The sequence below is a fragment of the Corvus moneduloides genome, chromosome 6, assembly GCF_009650955.1.
Source record: "Corvus moneduloides isolate bCorMon1 chromosome 6, bCorMon1.pri, whole genome shotgun sequence".
NCBI lineage: Eukaryota > Metazoa > Chordata > Aves > Passeriformes > Corvidae > Corvus > Corvus moneduloides.
Window position 1 is genome coordinate 36,787,890 of NC_045481.1, and position 24,714 is coordinate 36,812,603.

Genomic DNA, 24,714 nt, shown 5'->3' on the forward strand with positions numbered 1-24,714 from the left:
GAATGTTGGAGGAATAAAGTTGAAGGAATGAAGGAATAAGACATGTAACTTGCTTCATTATCACTTTATTTCACTTTCCAATTTGAGAAATAGCAGTTAAAATATTTCATTAAATTGCCTCAGATAATAACTATATCCTGTCAAAAGCACTGCTATGCTTAAACATAGGAAGAAATCATCAATCAAAGCTTAGAAGGTGATAGAAAAATAGAGTCTCTCTCTCTTTTCACAAATGTAAAAGATATTTGCTGCTGTTCTACATGGATTAACATGTCTGCATTAAGCACAACAGTATTTATGCTGCCAGTTCCTGGAGTGGAGGCTCACACTGTCTCCTGGAAGGTGCTGACACATAGCTCTGCAGAATAAAAAAGCAGGAACCTAAGGGTCTGGCGGGGAACAAACTACGCTTGAGTAGTCAAGAGCAGAGTACTCACAGATTGCTCTCACGCTTGCTATTCCCAGAAATCTGCCCTGCAGAGGACAAACAGCAGCAGGTGGGAATGACTGACTAAGCTCACGGGGAGATGAGTAATGTTACGTTACCTTTAGCTGGCAAAAATGGTGACCATCCTTCTCAGTTTCCTACAAATGAATTTCCTGACATTTTTAGAAAATACTTCCTGATCTTACTATAAGAAATTAAATGAACTAGAAATCCAGAAGAAACAGAAATCCAACTGATGGCATGTTCACGTTTGACTCAAAGCAGAACTGGTTTTAAAATAATAAAGCTGACAAGTGTAGCAAATGAAAAGGGTAAACAAACTGTGGAACAATGGCAGCCTGTGAAAAGAGGTGCCTAATATGGAAAGACCTGAGGGAACAGGCAGGTTGTAGTGGATCTGGGACTCAGATTGTCTCTGTTTTGCAAGGGAAGCAAGCATGAGGACACACCAGTTCTGTTTGCAGAGATGGTGGAAAAAGGAGGCAAGGGAACATGAGGCTGAGTTGTAACAGAATGGAGGAATAAGCATAAAGTGGGATGCCTAAATGCAGAATCAATCCCATTAAAATTAAAACTTGCTTCATAAATGCCTTGCTCAAATCTCAGCCAGATACTAAGAAGTGACATGAGTAAAACTTGTGTAAAGGAAGCCAAACCTTGGCAGGACTTGGAAGATGTGGAAAAGCATAGCTCCTTCACTGGGCTGGCTTAAATCAATGACGTTCCACCATCAAAGCCAATTCTTTCCCAACATAATTTTTTTTTTAAAAGTAGTACTTGCAGATGAAAGGGGCCAATAACATGGAAAATGTTTCTGTGCAAGTACAGCTGCCATCCTAAGCCAGTACTGCACCTATGAGGACCTGTGCCTTACTGAAATCCAAATTTCAAAGGTGGCTGTTGGAGAGCCCTCTGCACTGCCACATTACCATCTTCTACTACTGCACAACTGACTGGCACAACCTACCCAAACCTCACCTCCACTGCCTGAGCTGTTTGCAAAGCCTGCTGTTTACTTTCCTGTGCAGACCAGCTAATTTTGCATTGTCATAAGGACTGGAAAGCAGAAGTGTCTGTGATCACACTGGGTGGCTCCTGTGTTTGTTCTCAGAAGGCAGCTGGTGGGCAGAACTCTGGTGATAACCCCTGTGTCTGTCATATCTGCTGATGCTGCTTGTTGAACTGGCCCAGATCTCCTCAAGTGCTCCAGTCTATCAACAGTGGGATTTTCAAATACTTATATTAAGGCCTGTGCCAACCAGCCACAATCTCACCCCATCAATTCGTGATTCTCATTGCAAGTGAAGGCAGAACGGAAGCTTAATGCTTAACTGAAGCTAGCCTAATGCAAATAGTATTTATCTTATTTCCCCAAAGACACAACCCTAGTGCTATTACTTTTGCTGAACAGAAAAGTTATCCAAGTTCAAATTAGTGCTTTAAAAGAAAAATTTAAGAAATGTTAGTTTGGGTGCGTTGGTGGAAAATAAGTTTGTTGATTTGACTGGATTCAAGTAAACATCTGAAGTCCTCCCAGTTTATTTCTCCTCAGCCTCTCAATGAACAGCTTCTCTGAAGAAGTTGGGTCTCCTTTCAGCTGATACAGATCTCCCAGTCAGCATCAACACTCAGGGCTAAGTTTTCCAGTGTCATCGCAGAGGTCTTTGTATCGTATGTGAAAACCACTTCTTTTTTTTTCCCATCTGAACAGGACAAGAGAGTTTTCTATTTAATTTAAGAAGAACCCTTCTGAAACATAGTTACACGTGACTCTACAGTTTTTAGTTCTGACTGTCCCTGCCACTGGCAGAAAGGATTAATTAAAAAAGAAACAGAAGTCAAATCTTCCCAGCACACACACAAGAATGCAGTGGAATAAGAAAGTAACTTTTTTTTCCCCTGATCTTTCAAACTATGGTACATCAAACTATGGAACTACTCAAGGATTTTTCTGAAAAAAATCACCCTGGTTTCTGCACAGGTTTTCCCCCAAGCACCCTTGGCAGATGGAGGCAGAAAGTCCATTTCCCCATGACTCTCAAAGTGAAGGGACGTGCTTGGAAAGCAACCAGAAATCAAAAGCTCTTTCTGTAGATGCTACTCCCTATCCATATGGGATCCCTTGCGACTTCTAGAGATCCCCATATAGTCAGGAACTCCAGAGCTTTTGGATCAGCATGGAAACAGAAGAGTAAATATGGGTTTGTCTGCAAGTTTCCTGTTCTAGAGTAGGCAGGTTGACAGACTTGAGCAAATGGGCCTTCATTTGAAATACCTTCTCTGCTCATGTTCTGTGCAGGAAAACGTTGCCTGAACTTGTTCATTTCAAACCAATTTTACTGATATATTTATCACCTTACAAAGCCAGTGTTCTTCAGTTCTGCATGTAGTATCAATGGTGAATAGCTGCTGGCTCCCTTCACTAAATTCTGTCCTTAATATCAAAGAAGTAGCAAAGAAAACTAAACAAAGAGGCTTCCTATGCTGTAACACTTCCTTTACAGACCTGTCAGTTTGACACCTCTAGTGAATGGCAGCAGAGCAACAGAATTTCAAAAAATTGTAGTAAAATAGACGTCAATTCATTACCCTTGGAACTGGCTGTCACAAAAGTGGGTTGCTTTCCAAATCCCAGAACTATCACCCGTTCAACTACACATGTGGTGTGGTATTGTCCGCTTGCATCTACACAGCTGAAAAAAGGAAATTATTTCACACACATTAATTTCTTTCCATCAGTTTAAGTTCAGTATCACACAAATATTATTACTTCAGTCTCATCCTGAAAGCTTCCTGTACTGGTTTCCTTTCCTCTATTAACTTTTCTCTTAAAAACAAGTAAAACTTTCTCCCATTGTCAGCTAATTTCTCACTGCATATCAGATTTCAAAGTTAGAAGAAAAACAGTTTGAGAAGCTATCTTATAGAAAAAAGAATGGCTTTGCCAACCAGAAAAGTTCTGGATTTTCAGAAAACAGTAGAGAAAACTCATAAATATAAATGTAGAGCTAATTTTAACATTTTTTTCAAGTAAGATATTTTAATCTGAGACAAAATTATGTTTAATTTTGTAACTAATTTTTCATTAAAAAGCTCTCAAAATGAAACTTTTTTTGTAATGTACAGAATATTATATCATTCATCTCAAAATGACTTTTTTTCCAACTTCTGGATTTGGTAGCAATTTAGCACCATTCTTCTTTCTCATACTGCATTTTTAAGCTTTCCAGATTTCATATTCCAGATAAAGAGATTTGAAGTATACTTTTAACCACATTATACAAGCTAAACTAGTTTTGCTCTGTATCAAATTTTGTAGCATTAAGACCACTTCCTGCATATTTTTGAACCTTGAAGAACTAAGGAACACCTGCAGAATCACCATTTATGCACTACACAGCCCTATGTGCAACACACCTCAATAGTAAAAGTGTTACAGTGACATATTTGGCATCTCGTTCCTTACAAGCAGCTAAGGATCTTTTTGGCTTTTAGGTGTTGTCACTGAGCCTTTGTAGGTGGTACCCCTTGTGCCTCCTTTCAAGTGCTTCTCTTCATGCTAATATATATGGTGGATTTGTTCATTACTTTGGAAGACTGCAATGGTATGGTTTTGGTTCCCAGACAGAAGCACTGAACATCTCCAGTTGGAAGGGACACGTAAGAATCAAGCCCAACTCCCTGCTCCTTGTAGGACTACCTAAAACTAAATCCTATGACAAGAGCATTGTCCAGATGTGCTTTGAACTAGGAAAGGCTTGATGCCTTGACCACTTCCCTGGGGAACATGTTCCAGTGACTGACCACCCTCTCAGCGAAGATTCTGTTACAAAATCCAAACACTCATGGTGTTGCCTACTTGCAGATCTCCCAGTTTATCTTTTTTGTCTCTCTGATAGGCTTTACCCTTTCTAATGACTTTCTTTATATTTGTGTCAATCTGCAGAATCTCGAGTTTGACTAGACTGCAACAATATGAGGCAATTCAGTATTTCATATGTTACCGCCCTCAGACTTACGTAGAACACTTTTACTTCTGCAGTTTTATGACAGATTCTGCACACTGGGACTTCACTAAGCAATAGATGAGACTAATACTGCTACATTTGTATGAAGGCTTCATGAACTAGAACAGGCATTTCCAGTGACAGTGTATTGGTGACTTTTGCCCATAATTGCTTTTACCTGGAAAAGAGAATGTTCTTGTGGAAAGTGAATTTCCGATACAGGAACTGCTTCTTGTGGAGATACTGAAATGAATGCCCATCATCTACGTAGAGCTCACCTATGGCATAGGCCTGTGAAACACACCAGATAGAGCACAAATTAACAGCAGCATCTAGTGTTGAATAATGAAACTAAAATGTCTCACTATATGTTGTGCTTCATATTGAAGGTGTGTGTTTATTTTTCGTTAGCAACTTGTATCCCTGGAAGGCTCAGGCAATCCAGCTCTGAGACTGCTGGACATCCTGGTTTTGTAAATTGATGCAGGCGCCATGTGTCACCTCTTTACTAGCAAAGACAGTTGTAGGAAGTTCCCTCTCTGTGGCCAAGAGGAAGTTTGTGGCCTGCTCATTCTCTGTTCCTTCCTCCAAGGGACTAGACAAGGGCTGAAAAAGGTCAGAAAAATGTTCTGCCTCTGCTATGCTCAGATAATCATGTTTGGAAGGAACAGTGGGGGAGAGGCGAGAGTCCCCTCAAACAGCTCAAGTGGAGAAGAGCCATTGGGCACTCAAATGTAGATGCCATTGTGCTGATCAAACAAGCAGCAAGGGCCTACAAGGGTCTGGTGGAGCAGAAGATATCTTTGTAAAAAGGAATGCTATCTCAGAGTACCTCTGTGTCTAAGGCCACGTGGAGCTCATAAGAAATATCTATCATCCATTCAGTGGATTTTCCAGCTGCGGTCTTCAGGGGTATCACAGTGCCCCCCCGCTGGAATACCGGAATCTGCAAAACACAAAGCCAGGGCAGAAAGGTTCCTGTGCTCTGATAATGTAATTTTAACAAGGATCAGAGATGACAGAAGTTTGCTCAAAACTTAGAAATGAACTTTTACCACAAATATATAAAGAAAATTATTCAACTAATAATGGGAATAGTAGTAACTTTCTGTATGTGTATAAGCAAAATACTTTTGCTTGTAAAAGCAACCCTTTTATCACGTCACTGCACCACCAGGATACAGCAGTGTTCAATCTAACAATAAAGGAGATGGGACTTTTATACAAAAGCTATTTTAGATTACATTTCTGCAAGGAAATTGAAATGTCACTTTTCTGATTCTGAATAACGACATAACAAAATCTTGGGGTTTTTTCTTCTGCTCAATGCAAGTATCATTTTAGAAAAAAAACATACATTCTCCAGTGTTACTGGGATCTTCATTGTGCCTGCATCTTCCATTCGCTTAAATTTTCTGAAATCATACCAAATCTAGAAAAAATGAAAAAAGAATGATCGTAACACATATGCCAAGATCTGTTCCCTCTGCAGATGCAGTTACTCGAGCCTGTCACTATTCCTAACAATGTATTTGATATGCAAGAAAAAGCATTTATTTTTAAATCAAATGACCTTCTGGATGAAAAGAAAAAATTATCATTTCTGAAGCACAAAAAGAATCTGACCCTTTTTACAGTTTGCATAATGTCTTGTATGTCTTAAAGCATCTGGAAGTGCAAAACAGTGAAACACTTCCTAATTTTTTTTTTTTTTGAAAGTCTAATTCTTGAAAAAGCATATTTTTATTGAAGTGAAAATTAACAAAATTGCTAATACTGGATGACAAAAGAGAGCTGCATCTGAACCTCCCATGCACCACACTTGCCAGAAGGTTTAATTGCTTTAAGTGTGCCAAGCAGTCAATTGCCACAGAGATCTTGATATAAGTATTTTCCTTAACTTGTCTGGAGAGCCTAGTCTGTTTTTCTCCTTATACCGAGAAGAATTCTAAGTGTCCTTAGGTGCATTAGTGGAGTCACAAGGCTCTGCATGGTTTCATACACTCCCTTTTGCTGCTTACTCTCTAGAGTCTCAGACTTTCTCTTAGCAACTATTTTCCCCAAATCATTTCCCTTCCTCCACAGCTGCTGTTACCAAATGCTCTTCGTAGGAGTGGACCACTGTGCCATCCTGTGGGTAAATACCTTTACTTCAGAGAGGAACTGCTCTCTGTATGTGTCAGTCTTTGCTATACATGTCCCAGGCTAATGAGGCTTGTATTTCCTTGTTAAAATTTTCCCCACAGTTTCCCTCTGATTTCCTTATGATCTTTCTTCAAAGTTCCCTTTTTCCCAACATAAAATGAGAAGTTTAACCCAAAGAGAAACACATGAAAGAAGGAAATTGACAATTTAGCTGTTTCATGGTGATTGATAAGAAGCAGCAAACCTTGAGGGGAGATTTAAACTGTAGATGACGTGAAATTTGCGCAGCAGCTCTTGAAAAAGCAAGGAAGTAAATTTATTGTGAGCCAAGCAAGCAGGGGATCAAGATGGAAGGAAGGGTTCAGAGTGGCACAGCATGGCCAGCCAAGACTTGGCACAGCAGGAGTGCTCAGCAGTTCTGAGATGGGGAGCTGGGAAGGTCTCTGCATAAAATACTTCTTTGGGCAGAACAGTTGAGCAATTCATGTACATCCTTACCTCCTCTGACCCTGGAAACAAAACTGTCACTGTCTTGGCCTCTTTTTCTGTGACTGGATGCACCAACAAGGCATTTCCTGGAGAAAAACAAACATGGCTGTGGTCCTCAAGGCTGCGTCTCTCCAGAGCAGAACCTGTGTGCTCTGGGGTTGTCAGCCTCCTACAGCCATTTTAGGAGCTTGCTTGGGCACGTCATATGCTTAGGTTCACTTTCTACTGAAAAAAAGGCCTGTGTAGGGAGCTGATGGCTGACTGACTTCAGCAGCCAGCCATACCACAGTCAACACCAATCATGTTTCGGTGGTAGTTGTTTGCTATGCCATTTTTGAAGGAGACTGATTTTAGCTGCTCCACTGAACTTGATGTTTCAGGTCAAAACCAATCATGTTTTTTAAAGTGACTAGTGAGATAAAACTCAGTTTTTGCATCTCCTATGTCATCTATTTTTAAAGTGCAGTTGAAACTAGGTCCCTCAAAGAGGTCTCAAGTTCTATATTCAATAATTTGTATAATTAAGTGTAATTTTTTAAAATCTTGAGTGTTTTTATGTTTTCTTTTTGTCATGCAACACCTCAGAAATATTTAACTCATATTCTAGAGAACAAGATACCTGCTTACCCAGCATGTACTCATTTTCCACATCAAAAGTTTCCATTTTCTCTGGAAACTCTATCCAGAGAGATCTGTAGAAAAGAAAGATAATGGAATTCAGTTACACTTTTCCTCTCCAATCAACCTGTTCAAGTCCTTCTGGTATTTTCAGGCTCCATTTTCTCCCTCTCTTTACAAGGCACAGTTATCAAGAACTGAAGATAGGGCAAGATCCTCTTTTGTGTCAGTGACTCAAAGTAGCCCTTTGAGTCACTGATTAGAGTCCCCAGTACAGCATGAGTGAAGACACTACTGTATACCTAGCTTTACATCCTCATTTTCTTCCCTCCTGCCTTCTTCCTGTCAACCCTGCACTACATCTGCCTTCCTTCTATCAAAGGAGAGATGAATGAGCCTTTGTGTCCCAGTCTACCAGCAATGCTGGCACCTGATAAGCTAGATCCTGCAGCACAGTCCTTCCTGTTCTCAGCAGCTCACTGCTGCTTTTATAGCAAGTCTCCTCCTGGCCATGCCTGAAAAACCTGCACCAGAAGCTCATTTTCAGTCTTACTCAAAAAAGGGAGTAATAACCATCTGGTTACAGAACAAGAGTTGTATATTTAAAGTTTGAGACATTATGACAGTAATAGCTTGTTAAGAGACAGGGTCTGGGTTCCCTTACACAAAAGCCTGGCTCACCTGCTCACTCACAGGCACCCACTTGTTCACTGTAGCCCTACTGCTCATGTGCTTGCTAATGAGGCACACTTTCCACTCTGCTTGTCTCAGTGAGAAAAATATACTTCCTCTCTAATTCTGTACCTACTGCAGCAAACTTAACACAATAGAAGTGTGGTTTAATACTGTGGGCAGTTCACATGTCAACAAAGGCTTCATTTCAAGAAAGACAGAAACCCACTTTCTATGTCAGTGCATAAAACAGATGCATTTACACCTACATACGTGCAGACAGACACTCACACTATGTCTGTAATGCAAATCATCTTCAAAACTCAAACCACTCAACCCTTGTCAAAAAGACCTTTATGTTTTTAAAACTTATGAGATGTATCTGCATAACAAAAAGTAAAGGCCAACGTGTACAAAAGAGCAATTCTAGGACAACCTCAAAGACACAAAAGTCAATACCAGGGAGATTAATGACACTCATCTCTTCCTGAAAGTGCTGCAGTCAGTTCCATAGAGGTACATTTTTAAGAGGTTAGACAGCAAGAGAGCTAATATTTATTTTCTAATTTAATTTCCGTTCTAGATTATTAAATTCTCTACTAAAAGAAACATTATAAGGAATATTGCATAAATAAATGATAAAACTATTAATATGAAATAAGATTTTATTACAATAACAATTAAGCAGTAGCAAATATTTTCATGAGAGGCAAAATGGCATTTACATTTCTAGGTCAGCAAGTTCAGAGTCCATTAAGCACTGTTTTATGTACTGGTTGGACTACTATGGGATGTTCTTTATCATGATGAAAAGTCTGAAGTCCACACTACTTTAAAGGGTTTAAAGAATGTGATGTGTTTATTGAATTAGTGTGTTCCAGGTGTCATTTGGGAAAAAATTCAAAACATAATTTTCCCCTGAGAGCCCTAACAAAGCTTGCAGAATGCATGAAAATAGAATTCAGTATTATTAGAATTTTTGTGTGGTTTTCTCCCTTTTAATAGAAAATTAAGTAACTACAAAAGTAAGAGATGGTAATTTAACTTCCCTTCTCCAAGTAAGTTCCTGCAGATAACCCCTAAGCCTCCTGACTCATGCTCTTACCTCATGACGGGTTCAGCCGCCGTGTGTGCCCGATAGAACAGAGTGTATAAGTAGGGCAGGAGGACGTAGCGCTCTCTAATGGCTTTCCTGATGATCTGGGTGTTCTTCTCCCCAAAGAGCCACGGTTCGCGCCGTTTGCTCTCCATGTTAGAATGACCTCTGAAGAAGGGCTGGTAGGCTCCAGCCTGATACCAGCGAACAAGTAATTCTGGTTCTGGATCTCCAATAAACCCTCCCACATCAGCTAGATATTGTGCAGACAAATAAAAATACACAATTGTGGAGATTGCTCTGGAAAATGTGAAGCTCTCCTCTAACAAACATTCCAAGTGTATAAATCCATGCATTTCACAATTTGTTCACTGTTCTGCTGTTGGGAAGCTGCTTGTCCAAAATCTCAAGACAGCTTTTGAAGGCTGAGTGACTTTCCCAATGACAGGGGACTGTCACAGTGATGCTACAGAACACCACCTGAGGACTGCTGCTCCAGATGGGACACAAACACTGCACAAAAGTTAGTGGAGACATGATGGTGAGAGCCAGGTTTCAGGCTTCTGAAACCAGACTAATCTGTGAAACTGCCTGGAAAGGCACAGGGCTGTTGAGCTTTCCACTGTCTGTGTTGAAGTCTACCTTGGGAATACAAGCTTGGTGGCACCATTTATGCACAATGAGAAACACATTACCTCCACAAAATGAAATCCCTGCCATGTTGATGGTAAGAAGCATTGGAATAGATATTTTCAAGTAACTCCACTCTGCTGTGTTGTCTCCAGTCCATACTGCCCCTGGAAATACCCGGTTTCAGTATTATGCAGGAAAATTGAATGTATACCTCAGTTTATGCTTGCAGTTAAGGAAAGAAGACAAGAATAATCATGAACTACTTGTGAATTGCTGTACATTGCAACTTTTTTTGCTTTATACATGCATGCTCCTGAAATAGGCAGTAACAGCAGGTATTGGTTTGTCACAGGACACAGGTTACTATTCTCCCTTTGACTTGTACACACCTTGCCAGCCTCTCCTGATTTTTTAATCACTTGTACTCTTATGAGCTCAGCACATCAGTGTTTACAAGACAGTTTCTGTCCTCTCTCGACTACTATCCATCAAACTTAATAGAACAAAGCAGCAAGGAAGGCATCCAGCTAATCTTTACTTACCATACTTCTGTGATCCAGCAAAGAAAGATCGTGTGAGGACAAATGGTCTCTCTTTTCCTGAAGAACGTCTGATGAGTCCTTCAGCAGTTGCCATTTGCTGAAAATCATGAATATAAAAGTCAGGAAGACAAACTCTTTAATTAGGGTACTTTCTACACTGTCATTTTAGCCCTTCTAAGGCAGAAAAATTAAGAAATTTGTACCCATAAGTAATACCTATTATTAAATAACACATTCTTATTAGAATATACATGAACAAAAAAGTTATTGATGTTGTACAGTCACAGCCAATGTAATTTACATTATTATGGTAGAAAGGCGTAGATGTTGTCACGTTTTCTTGAGACCAATCACAGTTTATTTCAAATATTGCAACATCCAGCACAGCAGAGTTTCAGTCCTTGATGAAGGTTACAGAATACCTGCTACTGGGTGAAGTACCACATTAGACATACTGCATGAGAATAACTGCTGTTTGTGCCTCCAGATACTCTACCTGATAGAATCCATAGAGGTTGTGTACTTCCCGATGCTCCCAGTTGTTGTAGTGCACAGCATCTTTCTGCATTGTTAGTTCTGCCCCCTTGAAGACTGAAGGCTCATTCATATCATTCCATACAAAGAGGGTATTAGTGGATGCCTGTGACACAGGGATGCAATTAGGTCATGGCAGAGCCAATCCTGTGACTTAAGAGTGTTTATCTCAAGTGGGTGTCAGACCAGTCTGGGGAATGAACAGAAACAGCAGCACAAAAGCAAGACTCGGTAATTACACTTTTCAGGTCACTTGAAAGTCCCCAGTTCCAGTCATTCATCTCATCCCTCCTAGAGGCCCTTCTAGTCAGGGTAGCAGCCTGCAAGCCCACTTGATCTTTGCAATTCTTACAAAACTCAGTAGGCACTTGCTATTCCTGCTTCCTGGTGAGGGAAAAGAGGCAGGGAAAAGAGAAGTATAAAACAGCCACGAGGCAACATCAGAGAAGGCCAGAGGTGAAAAGCTGGAGAGGAAAACCAGTGTGGGAAGTATCTACTATACATGTCTGTTAGGGAAGTGGTTTCAACAACTCTGCTGCAAACCAGAACTTTGGGGCAGGGTGAGGGGAACTGGAGGTGTACAGCAATGGTCCCCCAGACACTTTCAGCACTACGCAGGAAGGTCAGTATGAAGTGACTGAGCTGTGAGAATGCACTCCCACATCGCTCCTTGTGTGCTATCAAGTTAGTAAAGGCTGGAATGGCAGCAGCTGTTTTAGACTATGGGTTCTTAAAGTGCCTGCAGTTTGTCCCTTCTACTGCTGCAACTGAGTGAGCACGTTCTCTGGTCGCATATGGGTTCCAACTATCTTAGTGAACATAGGTCCATGGAGAAAATCCTTCTATGGTACTTCAGCTTATCAAGGTATTTTCCTATACACTACAATAATAGAGCTACAAAGGCCAACAACTTGCTTAGACACTATCTTTCTTTTCTCCCTTTTCAGGCTTTCTGGGATATGTAGATCAGAGCAAATAAATACAAACCTTGTATGTTTTGAATGCAAATTGATCTGCATACCATTTTCGCACTTCAGGATTTGTGAAATCCAGGTAACAAGAGGAACCTGTGGATGTGGGAGATCCCAGTTATCTACCTAATTTTATGAAATGTCTTTGCACCTAAATACAATGCCCTAAAGCTACGATGCTTTTCATAGGCAGCAATAATGTAGTTGCTATTTTTTTTGAAATTAAAGCTCAAGAGCAAATTCCAGGCTGACTTGGAACTCAGTACACCCCTTGCCATGTTCCAAAGGCCAACTCACAGAGATTCTGGAGGTCTGAAGCTCAGTACCATTTAAGGATGACTGCTAGCAGTTTGATATATGTTCATGCGTGAACAAGAAGTCAGGGAAACACAGCATTCCCGGTATTCTGAGTTCAGACAGGAAAGGGTCACTGAGAAGCTGAACGACTACATCCTGCCACACAACTACAAGTTGTAATATGTCCTTGATTTTTCCCATAATCATTCCTTTGCCAGGACTGTGGGCTTCCTTTCTGTAAAGAAGGGGGACGACGTCCTTTGCCTCCCTGCAATGAGATTGCCTCAAGAAAAACAACATGTCAAATCACTGTATTACTATTGAATCAAAGTCTTCAGGATTGGGGTTCACTAAATTTCATCCAGCCTACATAAGCTGTGCTCACTGCAACAGACCAGACTGCATTTCTGCATCCAAGACAAGTTGGGAAGAGGAATGGCTGTTCTCATCAACAAATCCAACTCTTTTAGTTCTAGGCACTGGGACTATATGCAGATCCAATACATATAACAGAAGTAGCTATACAGCTGAGGCAATCAGAACACGACTATACCAAAACCCCACATTATTATTATTAATTATATTAACTTTAAATTATTATTATAATTATTAATATTTACAAAAAATGAAAGGAATATAGTAATTTAATTCTGCTTCCGTGGATCCCAGTTATCCTTTTCTGCAAAATTTTTAAAATAAACAGCTTAAAATATATAGAGAGAATGGTTTTTTACCTGGCCAACAGATGCCCTCAAAATCTTGTCCACTTCTGTCTTTCACAAAATAGCCCTTGTCTTTTGCCTGTGCATACAGGGGATATGAGGGATCAACCTTAATATGAGGATCTACGATGACCACAAGCTGCCAGGATAAGAAAATAAAACACATCATTAGCATCAGCTGTGCTTAATAAAACAGTACGAGCTCACTTTTGATGAAAGGCAGAGAATGACTTCATCTCAGGTAAAGAAGAGAGCTGTCACTAATTTTAAAAAGCAGACACCAGTTTTTTTATACACTGTGCTAGACATATGTACAGGACTTGAATTTACAAGGAGTGCATGAACTCACCCATCTGAAATAAAGGACAAAACCCATGGTTTCAGATAAAAGCAAGTACTCCAACCCCTAAAACCACTATGTTTAATTCACTGCTGTATTCTGTGAATGCGAAAATATCTGACTTCTGTGTTCATGTGCCTGCTTAAAATCATATGCCTTAAGACATTTGAATTCATTTTAGTTTGTGTGGCATACAACAGCAACAGGTACTGTATTTTGCAGTTACACTCTGCTGCTTTGCTGCAGAACTGAGAAAGTACTATAGCTCCAACTGAGGGATTATAAAATTTGAATGCTATTTCAACAATCCCCAGTTCATTGACTTTTGGCAAAGATCAAGCATTAAGCAATTCTACAACTCAGTAATTCCAAGGAAAATATTTTAGCTGTAAAAATAGAAATACAGAAACTCAAAGAAAAGCTGAAGCAACCACAGAAACTATCAATGGTGAAAGCTCATGTTAAGAAGAAAAATTTTCTGCTGTGTTCATCAATGACAACACCGAGCTGCTTCTGTAAGATGGAATTTCACATAGGTCAAATTTAGCTGGATCGTCAGGATACAGAACAAACTACTAAATAATAAAATTATATGAGGAACTGAATTAAACAAGATAGCTTGCATGCTGGAAGCATCACCATATGGCAACACAATCTAGTTTACTGTGTTGTAGTTAACCTGTTTCCAGTATCTGAAGTACCCTGGCTAAAGCAAGATTGGGTAGATCCACACTACAGAGAAATCTTTTCTTTCTTCCTGCAATATTATTTACCTTGCGTTTTTTCTTCCTGAGATGTTCTTGCATCTTTCTGGGGTTCTGGAATTTCTGTTTATCCCAAGTAAAATACCTCTTGCCATCCGTGTGCTCTATATCCAGCCATATGACATCATAAGGAATGTCATGTGCATCAAAGCCAGCATCCACTGCCTTGACATCTTGCTCATCCTCATAATTCCACCTGCACTGATGGTAGCCCAGAGAAAAAAGTGGGGGCAAGGCTTGAGTGCCTAGAAAAGATTATATGAATGAAGATAAAACTATCAATAAATTCAGTCTTTCCATGTTATAAGGTGGCCTGTCTTGATAGTGACTGGCAGCTCTAGTTCCTTGTGTTTCACCTCTTCATCTAAGGGTGCAGATTTGGATAGCAGTAATTATGCTGGCTTCTCAATTAGAGCCAAGTTTGGCCAGCTGTAAATGCCAGGGAAAAACAAGGATGGAGGCCTGTCTTCACAAAGCATGAGCCTTTGATCTACACACTGCAGTTTGGGAACAACTGGCCTCCTGCACACAATGGGCTAGGTAAATATTGACACACTCTTGGGTACAGCGTGTCCCTCAGAGAATCTCCTGGGTAAGTGTGCCATTCTAACTCCAATTATGTGAGTTAGTACCTGTCAGTTGTGCAAACTGCTTGAAGATATCAAATGCAGTGGGTCCCATCAGTAGGAAAACATCAATGATCCCACTTTCTGACATCCAGCGTACATTGGTTAGAGGCACTGCTCTCTGCTTAGCAGTCTCTGCAGCAGATCTGGATGGAGTGTGCTTAGAGAGAAAACAAGGTAAAACTGAATCTCTCTCTCTAGCAAACTTTTATTCAATGAAGGATCAAAGAGGGAAACACACTAAATTTACTAACACTTACCTGAAAGCTATTAGGAATACACACTGAATGTTTCTTATATATCCTTCACAAATCCTTTACCTTGCATACCACTTAGACAAAGTAGAGTAACAGGTAATGAGAAAAAATGGGTAATGAGTGGCAAAATAATTAAAGACTATGCATTTTCTGTAGGATCTTTGAGTAATATCTATATCATAACTAAACTAAAATTTAAAAAAAATTTAACCACATAATGCAGTGCTGGAAAAGCAAGATTTGCTTTTTCATCATTGTTTCAATTTTAACAGAATTCCTATGTTCATGTTTCAAGAGCTGAGTGAGTTCCTTTCCTGAACATTTTATGTTTCTTCAAGGTCAGTCACAGTACACAGAAGAATGTGTGGCAATTCCAAGAATTTAAACACTCATAAAAATTCCTCAAATCCAAATGATTGTCAAGATTATTGTTCACCATTTTTTCTGCTTGCTACATCCACCTGTGTAGATTTTTTCTGGGTATTTTCTCTCTGCCTCCTCCTGTAGACCGGTTAAGATACAAGATCTATAACTTGGTTCTTGAAAGGAGTCATCTCTTTGTTCTTTTCATTTAATACAACAAATTTAGTAATAGGGAGGACATGAGGAAGAGACTGACAATTCTTCATTAGTGAGCAAAAGATAAACCTCCAACAGTGTTGTTATATTCCTGTTGGCCCTCTCCTGAAGTGTTTTTCTTTAGTTATTTAATTCTGAGGAAAGTGAATAACTCTCACCTCAGCTACTGCCTTTGTACTAATATCCACCAGTGTTTCTGAAGAGTTCAGCCAGAAGATCCCTGAAGTTCTGTTAGGCTTGTGTGCTAAGAGAAGGGGCACTGAACCATAAATGCCTATTTTGTCATGTATCTTGTGGCCGAAAATATCCAAATTATAAAGCCGGTAGGCATCGCCATCACTAGGACAAACAAACAGATGTGTTTGTTACATGTAAGCATCTTGCACTAGGCCAGTTTTAACTCTACTGCTGCTCCACTAAACTTGGTGAATATTCAGTGAGTGCTCTGTGTTCTGGTCTTTTGTTTAGCATCCAGAGCTGAAATATGGACTGTCTAGATTACTGCTTCTTTGCTTTGTTCCTCACTGTCTGAACCAAACAAGATTTTTGCTGACAATGAGACTACTTTGCATTTGCTTTAAATCCTAAAATACAATTTCTGAACTCTCCCATCTTTCCATGGAATTGCTCTTTTATGAGTTCTGCTAAAACATGACTGATCCAGCCATTCAGAAAAAAACTTCATGGAAAATTGAGAGAAAACAGAAGGGGCCATTCATGAAATTGCACACTAGGGAAAGCAAAACACCTTACTCCACATGGATAGGGGTACAGTTCAGTTTGCTGTATCATTAAACTAAGATATACACTATACGATATACATATCTCAAGCTGTTTTCTGCATTAAATTATTAATACAATGTTATAGCTCTCCTTTACAAAAAAAAAAAAAAGACACTGCATTCACTAGCAATCTGACACCTTGACGCCTTTACCTGGTGTTTTTGAGGAGAAGTGTTTCTGTGTGTTGTGGTATTCCATAAACATGGTCATATCCATGTAAAGAGAAGTCCATGCCTACAGAACTAGGACCTGTGGAAGTAACATTAAATGATGATTACGCAGAGTTCCATTCTTAGGCTTATCTGAAAGGAATAGAGCACAGCAACCTAACTGGATAAACCAAAAGAAAATAGGTTTTAATGTTTCAATAATTAACTCTTTCATGCTTCCTTTCAACTTCACTTCCATTATTCTGTTCTATAGAGGTAATGTTTGAAACAGATTTTATTGCATGTCTTCTGATTTTAAACTTCTTAAGAAGATTAAATGAATCACTTTAAAAGAAAAAAAAACCCAACCAAATCCATGTAATCACGGGTCACTTCTTTATTCTGTAGTGAAACTGCATAAAATTATCTCCTGTTTCCCACTGGTCTTCTCTGCAGCCTCAGCCAAAGGAGTAGCATGCACAAGAGTCCCTACCAGTGATATCATCCTGTCACATTGCTGAATCCACAGCAACTTTTGGCAGGCAACCAGAGATCCTGCAGACTGACAAGCAGCCCTTCAGGATCAGAATCTGACCATATGGACTTAATTCCTCTGACGCAGAAAACAGAAAAACAGGGTGCTGGCCTAAGACATGAGAAATAGCATGAAAAACAAGGGCAACAGTTTCTTGCCCTCTATGTCTTGGCTGTGAACCGAAGAAGTTTCTCTCACCAAAAGGAATTGCTTTCAGACTTCCCTCTTCCCACTGCAGCTGCTGGGTAGTGCTGGTTGCTATAATAGTCTGCACAATAATGGTAATGGACAAAGCTAACCAACTTAATTAATATAGAATACAACAAGATGGACAGCAGATCATCATATATTTTGGTAATTGATAATTTAAATTGTATTTGAGCTACTATTCTCGTGTCTATAACCTTCTTCTTATCACTTAAGATTGCTTAGTATTTCCTTTTTCAGTCCCCACTTCAAAAAAGTTTCTTTGTGACAATTATTAATGCTTTCATCATGATTTCTTATATATAAGGAGAACAAACTACAGGTGAAGTCAATGTTATGTACTAATACTAATAAAAAAAGAAAAGAGAAAGGAAATAATATATGATATACATGTACAGTCAGACGATGCAGATAGTGTTAATGCTGTGTCAGAAATGGCACTCAGTGAGTTGATGAAATGGGCCACATTTAATGTGTTCCCTCTTAAACAAAGACATAATGAATATTTGCAGAGCTTTTGTCAAATTGTTACCCATCACTGCTTTCTGATTAAAACAAAGTTAAGGCAACTGAAAAGCAGGAGCAAGTGAGACATTGATAAACATTAAACAGCTAAACAGAAAGCAGACAGAAAAATGAATAAACATGGCTATATACAAAACAGTAAAGCTGTTTTCAGAACTAGACTGAGACTTACCATGAGCTTTGATGTCTAAGAAACTGCCAAATTTCTCTTGCCAGAGACCTAGATCCTCTTGTTTTTCCTGTACAAATAGAAATAGCTAAGCCTAGCAAATGAAATTGCTCACATCATGTATTTCTAAGAAAAATGTTTATTCACACGAGATTTATACACTGTTAACTGTTTTTTTTTTTGCCACATATGGCCAATGTAAATAAATCAAAACCACAAATCTGATTCAGCTGCAGGAATTTACACTGAAGAACTGATGTGCACATGTTGTACACAACCAGTCTGCGACAGCATAAAAGTGATATCTGATGTCTTGAATAGAATCACAGAATGATAGAATAGCCCAGTTTGGAAGGGACTGCAGAAGATCACCTGGTCCACCCTTTAATGGTAAAGGGAGCTTTGATGAGATTATCTAGCAGCCTGTCCAAACAAATCTTGAAAATCTCCCGTGATAGGGCCTATACCACATCCCTGGGCAGGTTGTTCCATTGAGTGATTATTCTCACTGTAAAAAATGTGTTTCTCCTTGATGTTGAATAAATTTATGAAATGCATGGATAGAACAAACCATATAAACAGAAACAAACCCACTCCCCCAAACAGTAAAGGTCAGACAACAAAAAAACTCTCCAGACACTCTGGAATGTCTGTAACTGACACTGTTAGCCTCCTTGTGTCTTGTAATTCATTGTCATAGAATTTACACTTCTTGCAGTGTTTTTCCTAGTTTTCTTTTCTACATTCATCCCACAATAAGTGGACATGGCCTCTTGCAGCTGTGTGACTTCCCTGGCAGCAATTAGAGTTCAGACACAAGTATGCTGAAGGCAGCACAGCTCCTGCCCTTTATAACAGGACAGCGGAGTCAGCAGCCATCTGCTCTGCAGGAGGCTAAAATTATATCACGGACACAACTCAGCCTCCTGGGAAAACTGCTATGTGCCTCTATGCACTGCCAGGACCTGGTCTATTTTAAGAGAGAATTTTATTTCTGTATTAAGCCTGAATGTATGTGGAAGCACATTTTTTGACTGTTATAAAAAAAGTCTTGTTCTTTTGAAACTCTCTTTGCAATGAACAGGGAGTTTGAAAATGACAAATGTCACCACAAAACTCCCTTTTACACATCTACTCCAGATCAAATAAGAGACCAAAAGAGAAATAAATTAATAATAAAAAGGCTAAAGAAAGGCTACAGATCTAGCTTTTTTGTGCTAAATCTACCTAACTGATGCCTTCTACAGACTTTGTAAAACGCATAAATCTTTCTCCAACTATGAATTTGTAAAATATCTCAGTATGTTATACCAGGTCCTTTTTGAAAGTGGGTAGACTGTATTTGTAAACATAGTATAGGGCAAAATGAAATGTGATTTTCTTTTACAAAATACTCATACTGGAATTGCTGTAAGCATGGGTTACCTTAGAGGAATCACTTGCTTCCTCCTCATTTTGTGCTGTAGGTTTTCTAGTGAAAACATATACATAGAAACAATCAGTTTATTGTTAAATTAAGCAAGGATTTCAAACAGAAAATTAAAATAGCACCATGCATTGCTTTATACATTATGTAAGAGTTTTGGTGTAAAATCATTGCAAATCATTTTAATATTCAATGCCTTAAAATAACCTTCACTCAGTACTTGAAATTAGGTTGACTTCTTGGCCTTTCATGTTTATTTCTATCTGCATCAGCATTTTACCCGCCCAGAAGCTCCTCACTTCTTTATCATTCTGCTAAGGGCTCTCTGTTAATTTCAATGTTTAAAATAATGCTCTATAAGAGAGACACTTGCTATGCCCATTTTTCAGTCATGACATGTCCTGCACTGAGGTTTCTCATCCTTCCAGCACTTTGTAGTGTGATTAATCTTGAAATCTTGCAGCTAGATGGCACACTGCAAGTTGAACAAATCTTGACTTCAAGTGCTTATAGAGTGAATAGCACTTAAGGAGTAAATAGAGTGATAAAAAAGATTAAACTAATAACTTCATCATACTACTGTAACTCATTCCCAAGAAAGACAAGGGGTACCAGGATACTTCAGTGTTTTGCAGAACTGGCCATTAAACGAGGTTAGCATCTTGCACATAGCTGCTGCAAGGGGTTAAAACAGTCTGCAGCTAATTGATCCAGAATTTGTTTGTTAAAACTTCACCGTGTATTTACTGTACATATGAAGTAAAAGAGAAGACGTGATACAGTGCCCAAGATCTTTCAGAAATTGCAATTCCATAGACTTATCTCCAGCTACAGCACAACCAGTATATACAATGATGTGGCAGACAGATACTGTACCTATCACTGGGAGGTGGTTGTAGGTGCTCAAAATACAACAACCCATTGGAATTTATGCTCATAACAGTCTCACCCTTGGACTGCAGCTCAACCTGGAAGGGGTTTGCTGTGACTTGAAGTTTGTAGTCCTCATTAACACTTGATAGTACCAAAATACCTGCCTCCTTGTGGGATATGAACAGTCTGGCAAATAAAAGCAACAACAGCTTTATATGAGTCAGCAGCACATAAAATCCACTGTAACTAAATAACAATTTGATACAAAAAATGGGCTAAGAATATCTGCATACATTACACAAACCTCAAGGCTAATGTTGAGCCAAAGAAGGCCAGAAATACATGCTGTGCTCAGAGTTCACTGCATAGTCCAAAAAGTGGCTACAGAACTGCCATGAAAACTATCCTGAGCTTGCATTCCTTTCACATTAACAGGTAATGCCTTAGGTAAAAACGATGCATTGAAACAAGTAGGTTATTTTCTGATTGGGTCAAACAGGCTCAGGTTTCTTATGTGTATGATAAAACTTTCTCCTAAGTATTTAACATGATTTTTTGAAAGTAAATTAACCACATGCCTTTTTTTTTTCTCTTCCTGTAACAACTTTATATTGTAGAGAGACAACTGTACTGTAACATAAAGGAGGGAGAAATGAAACAAAGCTGTATAAATTATTAACATGCTAAATCACCCATCACTTACCTCTGGGTGGTAGGTTCCTTTATAAGAACATCAGGAACTTTGTATCTTGCTCTGAGAGGAGATGCCTCATCAATTTTAAGCCTGAAAATATTGCCTTCTATTTCATAAATTTCTACTTGTAGAAGAACCTGTAAGCAAACAAGCAGATAAACTGGTAAGGATGAAAAATACCTACTTATTTTTAACCCAGCATCACCAAACACTTACTGGCTGGAAAAAACTGAAACATGCCTGCTTTCTGATTTAATGTTCTTTAGCATTTTTGAGTAAAAATCATCATCCATATAAATTTACACCAGCTCACTCTACTTCACCCCTTTGAAGAAGCAACGCTATTTAAATGAACTCTTTTATCTTCAAGCCTCTGATATCTAGCATTACAGAAAATGAATTTATTATTCTGAAATAGTGGAGAAAACTATGAATGAAAATTATTTTTCAGATAAAAAGAGTTCTAGTCAGAACTCTCTTTTTTTGTAAAGCCATTAATTTTTTTTTAAAGTTAAATGCTGACCAGTAAGGACATAGTTCGATTGATAGTTTGCATTATCTCTCAAATATTTATCACTGAAGAATCTCAAAACCTGCAAATATTATCAGTCTTTTTGACAATATTCACTGCTCTTTCTGTAAGCACCCTCTTATGCTAGGTGGTATCTCACCTTATTCTCCTCATGAATAATTTGGAATTTGACATTTTCATCACTTAATGTGACTGAATCCAACAATACTCGATACAAGGATTTTCCAGGATGTAAAAATTTCTGACGCCTGTCAAGACAGAAAATTACTTTTGGTCTCCCCAGCTCTTGTGGCTTATATCATAGAGAGGAACATAATATTAGTAGAAATGTTTACTTAATAATTTTGTATTCAATTTTTCAAATACAATTATTAGCACTTCAAGTCAAGTGGAAAAAGAAGGAATATAGTTCTGAGCACACCTGAATGCTTATGAATGAGATGTTAGAGGGGTTCAGGAGTTCACCCATCACCACTCTACAAGGTTTTTTAAGACAATAATAGTCTTAATCCAAGTGTCCAATGCTTAGCTGTACAGTTACATTGTTGTTCTTTCATTTATCCTTGAAATTTCATGTGAATAATCTGTTTTTCATTTTCTGTCATATATCCCCTTAACTCCCCAATGGACAGCTTCTACATTCTGGGGTGATGAAATAATGTATGTTTGTAATTTGAAACTGAATTCTCCATGCCAAGCCCAGGTTTTATGAACTATTTGAAGATAAATGTCTTGGAGGCTAACTTCAAGAGAAATTTTTTCATTAATAAACCCAGTATGTGAGTGACTAATTGGTATAACAATAGGCAATCATTCTTTTCAGTCAGTTAGCACAGGATAGAACATAACGGAGGATGGGAGGAAAAAAACCAAGGTCAATAGATAGCACAGTTAGAAATGGGATGAGAAATATGACTTAGCATAAGGGTAGCTTTAAGGGGCTAGTTAGCTAGGATTTAGATTTGACACTGAATTCTGGCCAAGGTGCTTGCTCAAGAGGACTATAATCACATACGCTATTGTCACAGACTAATGGTTTCTATTGAGTGCTCTGCTGCTTTGAACTACAGATAGAACCATCCATGTCAAGAGAACAACCTGCATCTGAGTGCACCTAGAGTTAAAATATTGCTGGGGCTTTGTCAGATGAGAGGACTTGTAGATGCTAAAGAGGCTGGCAAAGAAATTTTCCTATTTTTACAGCCGCCTGGGGAAAGTCTCCTTTCTCCTGCTAACTGGCTGGGAAAACGGTTTGAGGTTCTGTAAACTATATTGCAGGTGCAAGCTATTTGTGTCTTTGTTTTGCATACTGGGAAAAATATTTTGGAAATGGGTGTTATGCTGTTCAGCCAATCGCTCTGGGAGGCAGATGGTCACGCACCCAATGGTGTTATGCCACTCTTGCGAATAAAGCTATATAAGCTAATTTATATAATTAAATATATAAAGGCCAGACATTTCTGGCCTTTGAACCCGATCCTGAATTCGTGTCGTTCTTCGCACCATCCTGAGGACAACAGCGACAAGGACTGATCCTTTTGAATTTTAACAGAAGACATTTTGGATACAAGATTACACATTTTAAAGTATGCTGATTATTGCTTGCTGACAGGTGAGTAGAATGCTCACCTTTGAAAGATAAATCCTGAAGGTAGCAGACTTGCTGTGATTAAAAATCAATGTGGAACTACTTCCTATATCTTGTTTAAAAATAACCACCACAATACAATTTTCCATACCTGTAAAAAGCAATCTGGTTGCATTTCTTAAAGTTGCTTTTGTCCACAGCCTCATCTTGGACACTAGAAAGAGCAGATAAAGAAAGTGTTTAAATGTGTACATCAAACACCTGCTGAATGATCAGATGGTGGGTGTCCTATTCAAGAGTGGTCAGGATTAAAGACAGTGCAGAAAACTCTGGTCCAACATAAGATGTGATGGACTTTGAACTAATGTGTTTAGATATGGGAAGAGTTTCTTATACATTTAGTTTCATGTTGAACCATTTCCTTTTAAACTTTGAATTTTTGAGAAATGATTGAATCTATCAATCTATCTGACTAACAGAGCTAAATTTTAGCATGGCTGAATTCTTGGGGGTTTGCATTTTGAAGCCAGACCTCCCTCTGCAGTCATTGCAGTTAATTATTATTTTCCAGTAATAAGAATGGAGAAATGGGGAGTACTGGCAGAAAAGAAGAAATCCTGCACCCTTTTCTTCAGCCTTCAGTGGGACTGATAAAGGAGGGAGGCTTCTGATGGTCCTGCTGACAGCTCTATGTTGTTTTAGGCTTGACGCAACTTCTGGATTTATTAGATAACAATAAATGTTTTATTTGCCTGAAAAAAAATGGGCTGTCAGTAGTGTCTTATTATGGAAATACTTCCCAGATCGTGCTGGGTTCAGACACACATGGAAGAGAACAAGGTATTAGTTCGGGCAGATAAGAACACTGATGCTTACAGAATACTTATTAATTACATGCATGCAACATAGAAAATGCAGACGCCACCCACTGAGGCTCAGTCCAATTACAAGTCCTGGGTTATTATGTGAGATCTCACAGTGACCATATATTTAGATCACTTAGCCCTTCCCATTTTTTGCTTGAAGACACGTACGTCCCTTCGGGTTTTGCTCCAAGTTCGCGTGCCTCTGTTGGCGCATTTAACACGGTGCATCTCGAACTACCCCTCGCGCTGTGGATCCTCTCGCTGTCCCGCTCTGCCGCAGGAAGGCTGTGCCCGGGCAGGGCGGCGGGGACAGCACGGACACGCCCGCCCCCCACCCCCGGCCCGCTTGATGGCCCCGGGTCCGCACCCCGCCGCTCCCCGCGGAAAACGGTGGAGCCACCCCGGCAGCAGCGAGAGCGAGGACAGGGCCGGCCGAGGAGCGCCCACCGGGCTGCGTTACCTGACTCCCCCCGGCGTCCCCGCTTCCATGGCGGAGCTGCCCCGAGCCACCCCGCGGAAAGAAAGAACGCCGCGGGCCCCGAGCACGACCGGGCCCGCAAGTGACACCCGGGGGCGGTGACAGCCCGGGCCGAGCCGGGGAGCGGCTCCGCCCAGCGCCGCTCTTGC

The 24,714-nt window shown here is 39.5% G+C and overlaps 1 protein-coding gene across 5 annotated transcripts; it reads right to left on the reverse strand.

Moving 5' to 3' along the window:
* Window positions 1–49: 49 nt before the first annotated feature.
* On the reverse strand, window positions 50–24,710 carry GANC (glucosidase alpha, neutral C). Of its 5 annotated transcripts, XM_032110665.1 has the most exons (24): window positions 24,548–24,707; window positions 23,373–23,435; window positions 21,773–21,881; window positions 21,111–21,238; window positions 20,411–20,593; window positions 19,534–19,579; window positions 18,112–18,178; window positions 16,676–16,772; window positions 15,899–16,079; window positions 14,911–15,064; window positions 14,288–14,523; window positions 13,187–13,313; window positions 12,172–12,251; window positions 11,147–11,290; window positions 10,651–10,747; window positions 10,171–10,272; window positions 9,485–9,728; window positions 7,717–7,781; window positions 7,099–7,175; window positions 5,813–5,887; window positions 5,288–5,401; window positions 4,634–4,746; window positions 3,038–3,141; window positions 50–2,151 (listed from the first exon to the last, which is right to left on the reverse strand). In XM_032110665.1, the coding sequence occupies exons 1-24, from the start codon at window positions 24,574–24,576 to the stop codon at window positions 2,042–2,044; spliced, it is 2,745 nt and encodes a 914-aa protein (XP_031966556.1). In that variant the 5' UTR covers window positions 24,577–24,707; the 3' UTR covers window positions 50–2,041. The 5 variants fall into 5 exon arrangements, 4 of the variants coding, with proteins under 4 accessions (XP_031966556.1, XP_031966557.1, XP_031966558.1 ...); XM_032110666.1 differs by lacking the exon at window positions 21,773–21,881 and having other exon boundaries at window positions 24,548–24,706; XM_032110667.1 differs by lacking the exons at window positions 21,773–21,881; window positions 24,548–24,707 and adding an exon at window positions 24,256–24,349.
* Between the last annotated feature and the right edge of the window lie 4 nt (window positions 24,711–24,714).

Bases quoted from the DNA above. Each gene is read 5' to 3' on its own strand.
- GANC (XM_032110665.1), bottom strand. From the start codon at position 24,576: ATGGAAGCGGGGACGCCGGGGGGAGTCAG. The intron at 21,239-21,772 runs GTGAGATACCAC...GTTTGCTTACAG, and splicing joins TTATTCATGAGGAGAATAAG to GTTCTTCTACAAGTAGAAAT. The intron at 20,594-21,110 runs GTAAGTGATGGG...TTTATTTGCCAG, and splicing joins AAGGAACCTACCACCCAGAG to ACTGTTCATATCCCACAAGG.